Source organism: Numenius arquata, chromosome 19, assembly GCF_964106895.1.
Source record: "Numenius arquata chromosome 19, bNumArq3.hap1.1, whole genome shotgun sequence".
Taxonomy (NCBI): domain Eukaryota; kingdom Metazoa; phylum Chordata; class Aves; order Charadriiformes; family Scolopacidae; genus Numenius; species Numenius arquata.
The window spans coordinates 5,880,830-5,893,134 of NC_133594.1; the positions used below are offsets into that span (position 1 = coordinate 5,880,830).

Below are 12,305 nucleotides of genomic sequence, written 5' to 3' on the forward strand. Positions count from 1 at the left end.
TACTAAATCTAAAAGCACAGCAGCTACTAGGAAGAAAATTAACTCTATTCCAGCTCAAACCAGGACAGGTCTCTGGCCCTTACTTTGGAAAACCAAACGCATCCTGCGCTCCTCACCTTCTTCTATGGTCAGTGGCCTCTCCCTGCCTCTGCAAACCGGGATAAACGCTGTAGCGCTCCCCCCTCCCACGAGAATACAAAAATAAGGGGAAAAGCGGCGAAACTGCTGGGATTTCACGGCCCTGCCCCTTTCCTCACCGGAGCCGCCCGCGGGGAGACTCGAACTCGCGCCCCTGACTCTGGCGGGGAGGGGCGGGGCTCCGCCCGCCCGCCCGCCAGGGGGCAGCCGCCGCCCTTACGGCCCGCTCGGCACAGGGCGGGAAGGCGGCGCCCTGGAAACGGAAGTGCGGAGGGAGAGGGGTGAGCCCGGAGCCGGGCGCGGCGAGAGCGGGCGCCGCCATGCAGCCGCGGGAGCTGCGCTGGGAGACTCTGGAGGCTCTGCGCACCTCCAGCAAGGGCCAGCTGAGCTACTGCCGCCACTGGCTGCGGGATGAGGTGAGAGGGCTGGCTCCCGGCGGGCGGCTGGGAGCCCCCGGGCCGCGGCGGCTCCCGCCTCGCTCCTCGTAGCGGGTCTGTGCGCCCTGTGGGCGGCTGAGGGGGAAAACGGCGACTCGTCCCTTCGGTGCTGCCCCAGTGGTTTCGGCTTCTTGTCTCGTTAACAATCAGGGCTTGAAATACATAAATCTCCCTTGTGGTGGCTCTGCTCCCCGCTCCGCCTCGCCTGTCAGCGGCTGGGCCCCTCTGCTCCCCCGTACCGGCTGAATGGTGCGGGGCTTGGGGGGGAGGAGGTGTGACAGGAGAAGGTTCAAGCGTGGCTGGCTTACAAAACTAGGGGAGCCGGGAAAAAGCGTTGAAAAGAACGGCAAAAGAAAGGCATAAATACTGATCTGCGGTTATAAATCACCTGCTGACCTGTCCAAGTTTTTTTTTTTTTTTTCAATGCGTGTTGATGTTTCATCAATTTCTTGATGCGTTTTGCGTTCATGGAAAATGTGTTCTCTCTAGGATATCTTGGAAGGATGCATGTCTCCTCTTGTGCTGTCGCCGTATTCCGGCTGGGTCTTAGACAGAGTGGTTGGGCAATCGGCCCCAGAAACTGTCCCCTCCAGGAGTTCAACACCTAAAGAATCCCCTCCCCTCACAAACCGGTCACCGTCTCTGGAGAAGATCACGTCTGCGAGCTGCCGGGGCTCTTCACCACTTCTGTCTACAGAGCCAAGTGAAACCAAGGTAGGTCTCTGATTATAATCCACGTGTGAGCAGCTGTGAGAAAAAACATGCGAACTCGCAGCCAGAAATTGTCTGGTAAAAGTAGGTTTGCGCCTTGTTAATTTGTGGGGGAAAAAACATGCTTAGTTTCAACTTTTTAGGATAAATGGGTGATGATAAAATTGGTATTAACAAGGCTTTCATAGAATAACGTTTCATAGTAGGCCAAAAGCAAACTCCTTTTTTAACCATAATTAAGGAAAATTTAGTTGGAATTGTATGATTATATAGATTAGCCATATGGATTCATCCATGCGGAGGGAAGGTCACAGAGTAGGATCAGGCCTGTTGTAGGGGTCTGTGAGTACCCCCTTGGATTCTCTGGAGCCTTTGAATGATTTAGATGTGCTGTGGCTCTCTTCTGCAAGGCGAAAGAGTAGGAAGCTGGGCAATGAGCAGTTGAGTTATGGAGGTAATGAAGTTGATGAAGCACCTAAACTGAAAACAAATGTCCGTTGCTATGCATTAAATTATGAATTCACCACCTAACAATCATAGAATCATATAATTCTCTAGGTTGGAAGGGACCTTTAAGATCATCTAGTCCAGCCATCAACCTAACTCTGATAAAAAACCATCACTAAACCATGTCACTAAGCTCTATGTCAACCCATCTTTTGTTGTCAACCCAGCCCAAAGCTTAATAACCCTTTCAGTGTAAAAATTTTTCCTAATATCCAATTACAAACAATGATACTGAGCAGCAAAGTTTTGCATCATCTTGGCTCCATTTAGACTTAAGAAATATATTGTGAGGAAAAGATCTTAATGAAGCAGCAAGATCTGATAAAAGTTGTAAGAGAGACTCTGAAGACTCCTCCTGAAGAACGACTCGAAGTATAAATCTGTCTTGGCTTATTCTAGTATAACATCTGCACTGAGTGTTAGGAGAACGTGGGGAGCCTGTCCAGCCTTGGCCAGTTGGCTTTCGTGAATGTCCTGTAGGCTCTTGGTATCTCTGCTGCCAATTTTAGTAATTGAGGAAAGTAATTATCCCAACCTCATAGAGGTGCTGGAGGATATTCAAAATGGTGAGGCTCCGCTACTGGGGTATATAACTACTCTAAAAAGTTGTGCGTTGGTTGACTCCTTTATCTGTTTCTCTACAAATAATGTGCAGTTTAGGAGACTTGTTCTACCCGGTTTCCTCCATGAGTTGCTCCATTCAGTCGCTGATTTTGCTTATGTGCTAATCACGCAGGGAAATGAAGATCTTAGTCTGCTGGAAATGGACCAAGAACTCTTTTCAGCAGTTCTGCCGTCTAAAGTTACAGAAGTCGAAGGCTGCATTCGGATGTACGAAGAGATGCACAGGTTGAAAGGAAAGGTAAAAAAGAAAAAAAAAAAAGTTGAACATGTGTGTGAATCAGAGGAGAGCTACATAACCAGACGTAGAAATGCCCTGGTAAAAGTAGCAGGACAGTAAGTTATCCTAAATGTTGGCCCACTTTGGTCAATTTAATTTGTGTTTTCTTTTGTCCAAATTCCGGTGACTGCTACGTCGTGGTGCTTCTGGCACCTCTGCAATCTGCAGGAGGGGCTAAGGCAGCGGCAGGAGCAGCAGGAGCAGATGGTGAGGGCAGTGTATGACCTGGCAAGTGAACAGCTGAAGCGCTTTGATGAACTGAAGGAGCTAAAGCAGCATCAGGAATTCCAAGATTTGCAAGAAGTAATGGAGAAGAGGTGAGATTAGCTCTGGTATCCTTAAAATACAGCATTTAATCAATGTGAGGATTAATTCTTGAGCCTGACAATTCTATCCTAGTCACTTGTGCTTGAATATCTCACCTGCTGCTTTTCTTACATTAACTATGCAGTTACTGTTTGTCTTTCAGAGTAGATCTGTGGCTACTATTGAGGTTTCAGTGGTTACATAAAGACTGTATTTGTGACAGTTAAAGTTCCTTTAAGTTTGGCTTATTTTAAAAGTAACTTGCTGTGTGTTTGTTTGTATTTTGCCTTGTGCATGTCTTGAGTACAGTTTTTCTGCCTTGGTCTGTTGTAGCTCAAAGGAGGCTCAGGGACAGCAAGAGAAGTTGAAGGAAGAACACCGACACCGAGCAAAGGTCTGAGACTTGTAAGAGTTATCTTTCATACAAGACCGTGACTCGGTGGGAACTGGAAAGACCAATTGATTTATTTGTGTTTGCATGGCACCTCTGGAGTGAGAATATATTTTCTGGTGCTGTTCTAGACACCTACTGCATTGTTGTGGAAACGCAGTAAAGGCACATGTGTTGTAGGAGCAGAAGGGATCTGCGAAGCCAGAGCCATCAGACCAGGAAGGGCCTGTAAAGCTGGACTCACTTAAGTATTTTCTGTGTTTTTTTCCCCAGATATTAAACCTAAAACTACGCGAGGCAGAGCAGCAGAGGCAGCGTCAGGAAGAGCTGGAGCGTTTGCGTAAGGAAGAGGGCCAGGAAAGATTGCGTCGCCTTTATTCCATCCAGGAGGAAGTGCTGCAGCTGAACCAGCAGATTGATCCCAATTATAGACACAAAGACTTGCCAAGAATTGATCTTTCTGCGTACAGTAATCGTGGCAACCAAATCTGTGGGCTGGTGTCAGGACTCATCCGCACCACAAGTGAGGTAGAGGCTTTAGGGTTGTGCTTAACTTTGGTTGTCATTTCTTCCTAAAGCTTCCTGTAGTTGTCTTCAAAGGCAGCTTGTTATAAGGCCGTTAAATAAGATGTCACAGAAATGTTTTTAGCTATTCATCCTATAAAGCACCTAATTTAAAAGGAGAATTCTTTTCTATGGCACTTCAGCTGTTCTCTTGAAAATGGCTTATAAAAATGTATGAGGATTTCTACAGGAGAAAGACTCAATATAGAGTATTGTAAACTATTGATGCTGTAAAGCCCCTTTTTGAGACAACCATGGAAGCAGAGTGGTTCATAAATTGTTAAATACTGAACACGTTCTCTTACAAGGCTTTCTGCAGTAACTGAGTTACCTTTAAAGTGTTTTTTTTTTTCTCTGTGTAAAAGTGAGATACAAACCTTGAAAAATAAAACACTATAATAAGGCTAATTTTCTGTTCCAGCTTGTCACAGCTGGCTTTCTGCAGAGGAAGCTGTCTAGGCTTTGCATTGGGGTTCCCTTATACTTATCAAAGTGTGTTATTAGTTTTTGTTTTCCGAGATCTTGTGAGATCTAGTTATGGACTAACATTATTTACAAATGTTATGACCAATGTTCATGTACAATGAAAGGAGAAAAAGATATTTTCACCAAAGAGGATAAAATGTGTAGTTGGGCTCTCAGATTATCTGAAGGCTAATGCTTCAAAGGCTCCTTGCTCTTGCTGTTGGTCCATAGATAACAGAACAAAATACTGATGTGATATTACCCCCTGTTTCTTGACAGAGAGGTTTCCCTACTCAAGTAGATGTGGCCAACACCGAACGAGCGCTGCAGGAGATGCGGGGGTTGATATCCAGCATGCAGCAAGAAATCGCTGCAGCTGTGGAAGAAAAAAGGAGGAGAGATGAAGAGGAAGAGAGACAGAAGCAGAAAGAGTTACTGAAAAAAGAGCAGGTGAAGGCTCAGACCCCTGCCCCTGCCCAGCAGTCAGGTGGAAAGCAGCAGAAGGAAGGTTGGTAAGGCTTTTTTTCCCCTTTTTTGAATTTTCCTTCTTTCCTTCCTTGCAGCAAGGAAATTTCCTTCTTTCCTCCTTCCCTTCTCTTTTACTGTTAGGGTGAATACTGCTTTGGAATCTGATCGTTGTGACAACATACTTTCTCGTAGCCTTTACTTTTAGCACAACTAGCAAAATGGGTTTAGGACAGCTGGCAGCAAACTTTTGAAATTAAACCGATGCAGCATCAATTGGCTGTATTAACTGGAGCAAAACCTGCTCTTCCTAGACAGTACGCCATATTTTGGAATATTAGAGAATAACATTGTGCCTTCTTGGGAGTGTAGAAGGGTCGTGCATGATGTGACAAAACATACAAGCAGAGAGCACTGAAACGGCTTCCTGCTTGAGAGGAAGTCTAGATATCCTGCAGATACAAGCTACTGAGCTGAAGAAGGAGGACTCCTGTATAGCTTGCAAACTTGTAGTTCATTTATGAACATAACTTTTTAAACTCCATCTTGGGGAAAAAAGCACTCGTGAAGTTGCTAGTTCCTTGCAATTTTTCTAAAAAAAAGTTTTCTTAAGGTTTACTAGAGATTTAGGTCTGTCTTAGTCTTCTGTTATTGATTTTTTTTTTTTTTTTAATATCAGGACTTCAAGTCAAGGCAGAAGAAAGTACCATGCAGTGGTACCAGCAGCTTCAAGATGCTGCTGAGCAATGCGTTGCTTCTTTCAGTGGAATCAGCAACTGCAAAGACAACAATGAGGTATGAACAAATGATTAATACTGCTGAAGAGGGATTGCCTTGATTTCTAGGGGAAGTAGAACAGCTTTCATTAAAACAAAACCAAACCACCTTTCTAGACAAGTAGAGTACTATGATAGTTTGCACGAGCAGACTGTTGATAGAACCTGCTAAGTTAGACTTGTTTTTATTTACAGTTGTTTGTTTGTTTGTTCTGCAGGTTAAGAAGATAAAAACAGACTTGCAGAAAGCAGCTACGATCCCTGTGAGCCAGATCTCCAGAATAGCAGGTCAGGAAAACGCCAAGAACCCAATCCAACTGCAATGCCTTTTGCTGTAAAGTTTTTAGGAGGACACAACATATCCAGTGTTTCTCTAATTATCCCTGTAGCAGAAACTGGTGTGCACACAGTCCAGGTCTTTGCAGCACAGTGTTTGCTTATGTTTTGAAGGTCTGTTGCTTCCCTCAGAGGCATCTTGCTTCATCATGGTTAAGTTTCTTTAATCAGATGGGACAAGTATGCAGTTGGAGGTGCCTTGCCCTTCAGGGTGTAGGTCTAGTTTTTGTGATGTTGTCTGGTTAAGACTTGTCTGCTGTTTCCTAATCTTCCGTCTCCGTACATTCTTTATATATTTGCAGGCTCTCAGCTGAGAGAGATATTTGATAAGATCAATAACCTGCTCTCTGGAAAGTCTGTTGTGAGTGGAGGGAGAACTGTATCAGTGACGCAGCATCCACAGGGTCTGGATTTCGTTTATTACAAACTTGCAGAGAAATTCGTGGTGAGAAAATGTTCTCTTTATTGGGGTGGCAAAGGTAGCTAGTGCTTTAAGAAGTTCTTTTGGACACTGTCCTCTTGTCTTCAACTGCTGAGAACAAAATTGTAGTTAGCATCTCCCGAGAAATGAAATGTCACTGTTTAAGTTGCTTTTTGAAGTTGGCAGTATTTTATTCTGTTCTTTATTTGCTAAATTTAGGCTGTTTGAAACTTTCTTTTTCTGTGACAAATAGATGCAAAAATTAGCCCATGGAGTAAAACTGCAACTGATTTAGAAATCAGTTTGATTGCTTGGAGTGAGAATATCTGTGCAGCCTTGCACTTTGTGCCTGTATTCACTAACCCCTTTTTTCTGTCCTGAGCCAAAGTTTATTGTCATCCCCTGTGGCTTCATCAGCTTTTCTGGGCTTGGCTACAGAGCCATGGAAATGTTAGGATCCTTTAGTAGAGGATAATGACACAAAAAAGGAATGTTTTTTTTAGTCTGATAAATGGCTTGAAGGGGTAGGGACTACTTTCCTCACCCCCTCCTCTTTCAGAACCAAGGAGAAGAAGAAGTAGCTTCTCACCATGATGCAGCTTTCCCCATTGCTGTGGTGGCCTCGGGAATCTGGGAAATACACCCTCGAGTTGGAGACCTCTTTTTAGCTCATCTGCACAAAAAGTGCCCTTATTCTGTGCCGTTTTACCCTGCATTGAAAGAGGGGACTTCTATGGAAGAGTATCAGAGGTAATTTTATTACTGTACTTTTTCAGCATGAACCCTGAAAGAGTGAAGACTCTGTTCTTCTGAGTGAACCCCACTTTTCCCTGTCTCCGATGATGTGGGCATGGTGACGTGCTGGCACAGACTGGAGATTCACTCACAAGCGTGCAGCTCCCCTGACCCTGTTTCCCTGGAGGATGCTGTGTCCTTCAGCTTTGGAAGTGCTTTTCTGCTGCTTCTTCCTCGTCCTTCTCAAAGAGCAGTCGATAGCCATAGCTTGATTTAAATTGAAAATATCCAGTACAGAACCTAAATATTCTACGTGGTATAAAATAGTGGAACATATGGTCCAGAGAGTAATGATCAGCCTTGGCAATAATTCTTGTATGGTTTTGGAGTATCTCTAGTCTCAATACAGTTGACTTAAAGTAAACTGAGAACTGCAGGGACTCATTGAATGTGTTTTGCTGTACTAATACTGGAATGTCTTCTCCTGCTTAGGATGCTTGGATATCAGGTTAAGGATTCTAAAGTGGAAGAGCAAGATCATTTTCTTAAACGGATGTCAGGACTGATTCGTCTTTATGCTGCTATCATTCAACTCCGGTGGCCTTATGGAAACAAACAAGGGGTATGTGTGTTTGGAACTGTAATTAAGACCTTGTTACTATCCTAAGAGTATGTATTGTAAACTTCATTCGTAATCAAGGCTGAACTTCAACCAGCCCATAATATATTTGAAGGGAGATGGTCAAAACCATAATCAACAAAGAAACACAAAGTAGTTTGTCGTGTAGACCTTTACTTCCTTCCTTTATATTTTCAAAATGATCAAGTTTTACGTTCGGTTGTTGTAAAATAACTTTATAAAGAAGAAAGTACATCAGAAAACTGCCAGTTTTAATAATAGCATTTTGCAAGACGTAAAACAAGTGGTGAGTAGCTTTTTTGTTGCTTTCTAGCCACATCCTCATGGGCTGAACTATGGATGGCGCTGGCTTGCGCAGATGTTGAATATGGAGCCTCTGGCTGATGTGACAGCTACGCTGCTGCTTGATTTTCTGGAGGTAAGTGATGTGGGTTACTGGTAGCTCAAGGGATCTTAAATTGGTGACATTTTAGTTTCTAAAGGGATTGCTGAGGTGAGGTTCATTGTGATTTTAACAGCAGTTTTTTTTTTTCTTTTTCCTTGTCCTTATTCCGTCAGAAAGGAATGTAAATATTTCCACATTCGTGCAAATACAGCTTTGGAGCTGAATGATTTAAAATCTGAAGTTTTCATACATGCAACTTCTGTTGTTAGATTTGGTTCCATTTAAGGTTCCTGGTAGCGTAAAAATAGTTGCATGGTGCTCTAAGTATAAGGTCTAAGTTCTTGTCATCAGTTTGTACAATGCAGTGAGATCCTGTGGCCTTCCCAGCTGAATTAGTTCAGAAAACAGGAATTTTCAGATTGAAAAAGGCAGAGCCTGATGTATATTAACCGTATATCCTTGGATATAAGCCTGAGCTAATTAAGGGCCAAAGTTAAAGGCTGAAGTCAGGGGAGACACGCGCTGTTGAACCCAAGCAGCTTCTGTGCTTATCAAATGCCTTCTGAAGACCTTTAAAAGTAGAAATGAGAAAGTGCAAAGTGAAACACACCGTGGGGGTTCTGTTAGTGGTGGTGAAGTTTGAGGGACATTCATCCTATAGACTGACTGTGACAAAAGCTGATGAATCCACACTGCAGTTATCAAGGTGGGGAAATGCCCACAACGTGCCCCATCAAATGGTATTAGGGAAGGCTGTTATTTCTGGAGGGAAAGGAAGAATAACAGTCAGTGGCCACCACACAGTCAACAAGAAAAAAAGTGATTGCGGAAGCAGTAATGGCATGTAGAGGATTTGCTTCTTTTATTGTAGGTGTAGATATATTTCTTTAAATGTCTGGGTACAATATTAAGTGGTCGATATCGAACAGGTTCATTGAAGTTGTCATGTCTAGTCTGAAACCCATTTCTGGAACCTGCTCTTTGTGGATTTGTGTACCGTAGGTGTGTGGAAACGCGCTCATGAAACAGTATCAGGTTCAGTTCTGGAAAATGATGTTGCTTATCCGAGAAGACTATATCCCAAGGTACGAGATCTGTGATTAGGAATGGGAAATAATCCTTGGTTTTCACTTCGTGAGTGTTTGCGCTTGAATGACTCATCCATCTTTTCCAATCTCTGCCGTTCACTCCTCCACCCCCTCGTAAATCAAACCCAACTTTCTAAGTAGACTTTGAAACACACTGTTATTTCTGCAGGATTGAAGCAATTACCAGCTCTGGACAGATGGGCTCTTTAATGCGTTTCAAGCAATTCTTGGAGGTAAAGATGGTTGGGTTTTTTTCGATTTTCAAGTGGTTTGGGTTTTTTCCCTTCGTTTGATATATGCATCATTTTGCTAATGAGGCTGGTGCTGCTCACAGCGAACCTGAGAGTCCAGACCTGTCACTGTGGTGTAACCCGTCTTTTATAACTTCTCAGTTACTAAATTACCTCAATGATAGTTACGATGTCAAGCACCTCGCTTCTTTCTTACCTCACATCTAAGTTTTTCTCAGTGAGAGTGTATTTTGATTATAAATGAAGTCCAGTGAGAGAGGATGTGCAGGTTGAGGAGGATTCTGCTGAGTCATTTCTGTAACAGCTTTTTTTTTATCAGTGATTTGCTTGTTTTTTATCTGCTGTCCTGATTAGACACACGAGGAAGCAGACACTTTGAACTGCTCCATGTGGGGTTTGTTTAGCGTTGTATCCTGCATCATTTTTTTAAAAGAGCTTGCAAAACTGTAAAATACTTGATTATTTAAATTCTTTTGTGAATGTTGACTTAGATTATGCTATTAAAATATGATCTCTTCAGAGTTTGTACTTTCATTTCAGAATTAATTTTGGTACATTTTATTAGCAATGCTTTGAATGTGTGCAGTAAGAACCATCAAAATTCCTGAGAAGAGATGACAAATTAAGATATTTTTTTCATTGTTCTTTGTTTAGAAATGTCTACAGCAGAAGGAAATTCCACTACCAAAGGGCTCTCTGCAGTCTTCCTTCTGGAGATCATAAATCAGTTCAGATTTCTTTCCCCCTGGATGTCGGTGCTTTCAGACCTGGCTTCCTGTTTATATGTAAAGGCAAAATAAATGTATTTTGTAAATAGAGGAATCAGGAGAAAATATTCCATCAGCCTGTTAATGTTTAATTCATCACAATTTATGTTGGGCAGAACAAACTTGTGTTTAATTTGTTGCAAATAATGGGAAGCAATTCTTCAGATTTTTATAAGTTTTTGTATAGTAAATTATGGAAAATCAAGGACTCTTCCTTCATATGTTTACACATGCAGAAGATGTTTTAAATACAGTTTCCTGATGACCTCTGGGCTTCAGAGATTAAAGACTCTTGGGCTGAAAATTTGCACCGTGCTGTTCTGTTCATGGAAGTGAAAATACCTCACGACTTTACAAAGTCTTAACAGAGTAACCAATCTCAAAAATTTACCGCTAGAACTTTATTTTTGTATTTATTGCATCTGTCTTTTATAATTCAATTTTAATTACGCTGATGTACTTGCGTCCTGTTTGTCTCAACGTCTTAAGACTACAGGGAGACTGATGAAGGCATTTGGCCGAGCGGTGGTGACGCTTCTCTCTGTTGAATGTAACTTTGCTCCAAGAGGCAGGACTCTCGATTTAAGAGAGAGAGAGACTCACTGCTTCAAAAGGTTTGCACGGGTGATAGTAACTTCATGGGAGAAGAGCAGAGTTCCTGAAACTGCAGAATTTCTGCATCCGTTACCCATCAGATGGATGGAAGCTAATAGTCCATTGTTTTATTTAAAAGAAAAAAAAAACAACCAAAGGTGGCAAAATGGTGCATTCATTCTAGCACTTTTGCTGATGTTCTGCCATCGTTTGAGGGGGAAATGGTACGTGGGGGTTACCTAAGGTGCATTTTATAAGAGCTATTTTTATGTAAATGGAATTTTTCGTTATCAATGTTACGGTGTTTTATGTATCAAGTACTGTAATACTTTTGTACCAATGGTGGATTATTCCGAGAATAGTTCATTCTAGAAATCTGTTTAAATTAATATTAAAGTTGGATATTTTTTTCTTTGTAATTTGAAGTTTATGCAGTTTGTTTTCTCTATTGAAGAGGGATGATCAAGGAAATCTACAGCTCGGTGAAGACAGGAGATAGATAGTATGGGAGCGATGGGAGATCTGGCTGATTTATGGTGCACTTGAACTATTTTGGTGGCCCCTAAGATGAGAAAATTTGCTTCTGAGTTCTAGAAGGTGGTGCGTTATTTTGGCAATACACTGTTGCAAGTTAGAAATTATTATTTTTACCAGATTTTTTTTGTTATTTCCTAGAGGCATCGCAATTTGAAGCTGTAGAAAGGTGAGTTGAGGCCATATGAGAATCTGAGTTTGATTTTTATATAGCTCTTGAGATTTCTGAGAACAGGTCGTAACATACGCTTGGGAATTCAGGCCTTTAAAACCTTTAACCTTGGCTTTATAAAGGACTGGTAAATAAGTTAAGAGGATGATTCAAGGACTGGAGCATCTCCTTTACGAAGAAAGGCTGAGAGAGCTGGGACTCTTTAGCCTGGAGAAGAGAAGGCTGAGGGGAGACCTTATCAATGCTTGTAAGTATCTAAAGGGCGGGTTGAAGGAGAAGGGAGCCAGACTTCAGTGGTTGCCAGTGAGAGGACGAAGGGCAACGGGCACAAGCTGGAACACAGGAGGTTCCACTCAAATATGAGAAAAAACTTCTTCACAGTGAGGGTGCCAGAGCCCTGGAACAGGCTGCCCAGGGAGGTCGTGGAGTCCCCTTCTTTGGAGATTTTCAAGACCCGCCTGGATGCAATCCTAAGTAAACATGCTCTGACATGCTCTGGGCAATCCTGCTTCAGCAGGGGAGTTGGACTAGATGATCTTTATGGTCCCTTCCAACTCTAAAAATTCAGTGAAATTCAGTGAAAGTTAAAATTGTATTTGGTTTATGTGTTTTGTAAACTGACCTTGGAATTCTGGTGGTTGTTCCGGGGTACTGGAAATCTCCTTCCAGTATCCTTTTACCAGACAACACTGAAGCAATATACAACTCCCGTTAGTATACT

At 42.5% G+C, this 12,305-nt stretch overlaps 1 protein-coding gene across 1 annotated transcript; it reads left to right on the forward strand.

The window, feature by feature from the left end:
* The first annotated feature begins 411 nt into the window (after positions 1-411).
* Positions 412-11,295, forward strand: GLE1 (GLE1 RNA export mediator). Its single transcript, XM_074161257.1, has 16 exons — positions 412-554; positions 1,065-1,289; positions 2,530-2,655; positions 2,863-3,011; positions 3,334-3,394; positions 3,665-3,919; positions 4,700-4,928; positions 5,565-5,680; positions 5,880-5,949; positions 6,300-6,442; positions 6,978-7,168; positions 7,646-7,775; positions 8,107-8,211; positions 9,181-9,263; positions 9,436-9,499; positions 10,172-11,295. Exons 1-16 carry the CDS (start codon positions 459-461, stop codon positions 10,238-10,240), a joined length of 2,112 nt encoding a protein of 703 aa, XP_074017358.1. The 5' UTR covers positions 412-458; the 3' UTR covers positions 10,241-11,295.
* Positions 11,296-12,305: the final 1,010 nt, after the last annotated feature.

Bases quoted from the DNA above. Each gene is read 5' to 3' on its own strand.
- GLE1 (XM_074161257.1), top strand. From the start codon at position 459: ATGCAGCCGCGGGAGCTGCGCTGGGAGACTCTGGAGGCTCTGCGCACC. The intron at 7,169-7,645 runs GTAATTTTATTA...TCTCCTGCTTAG, and splicing joins TCTATGGAAGAGTATCAGAG to GATGCTTGGATATCAGGTTA. The intron at 7,776-8,106 runs GTATGTGTGTTT...GTTGCTTTCTAG, and splicing joins CTTATGGAAACAAACAAGGG to CCACATCCTCATGGGCTGAA.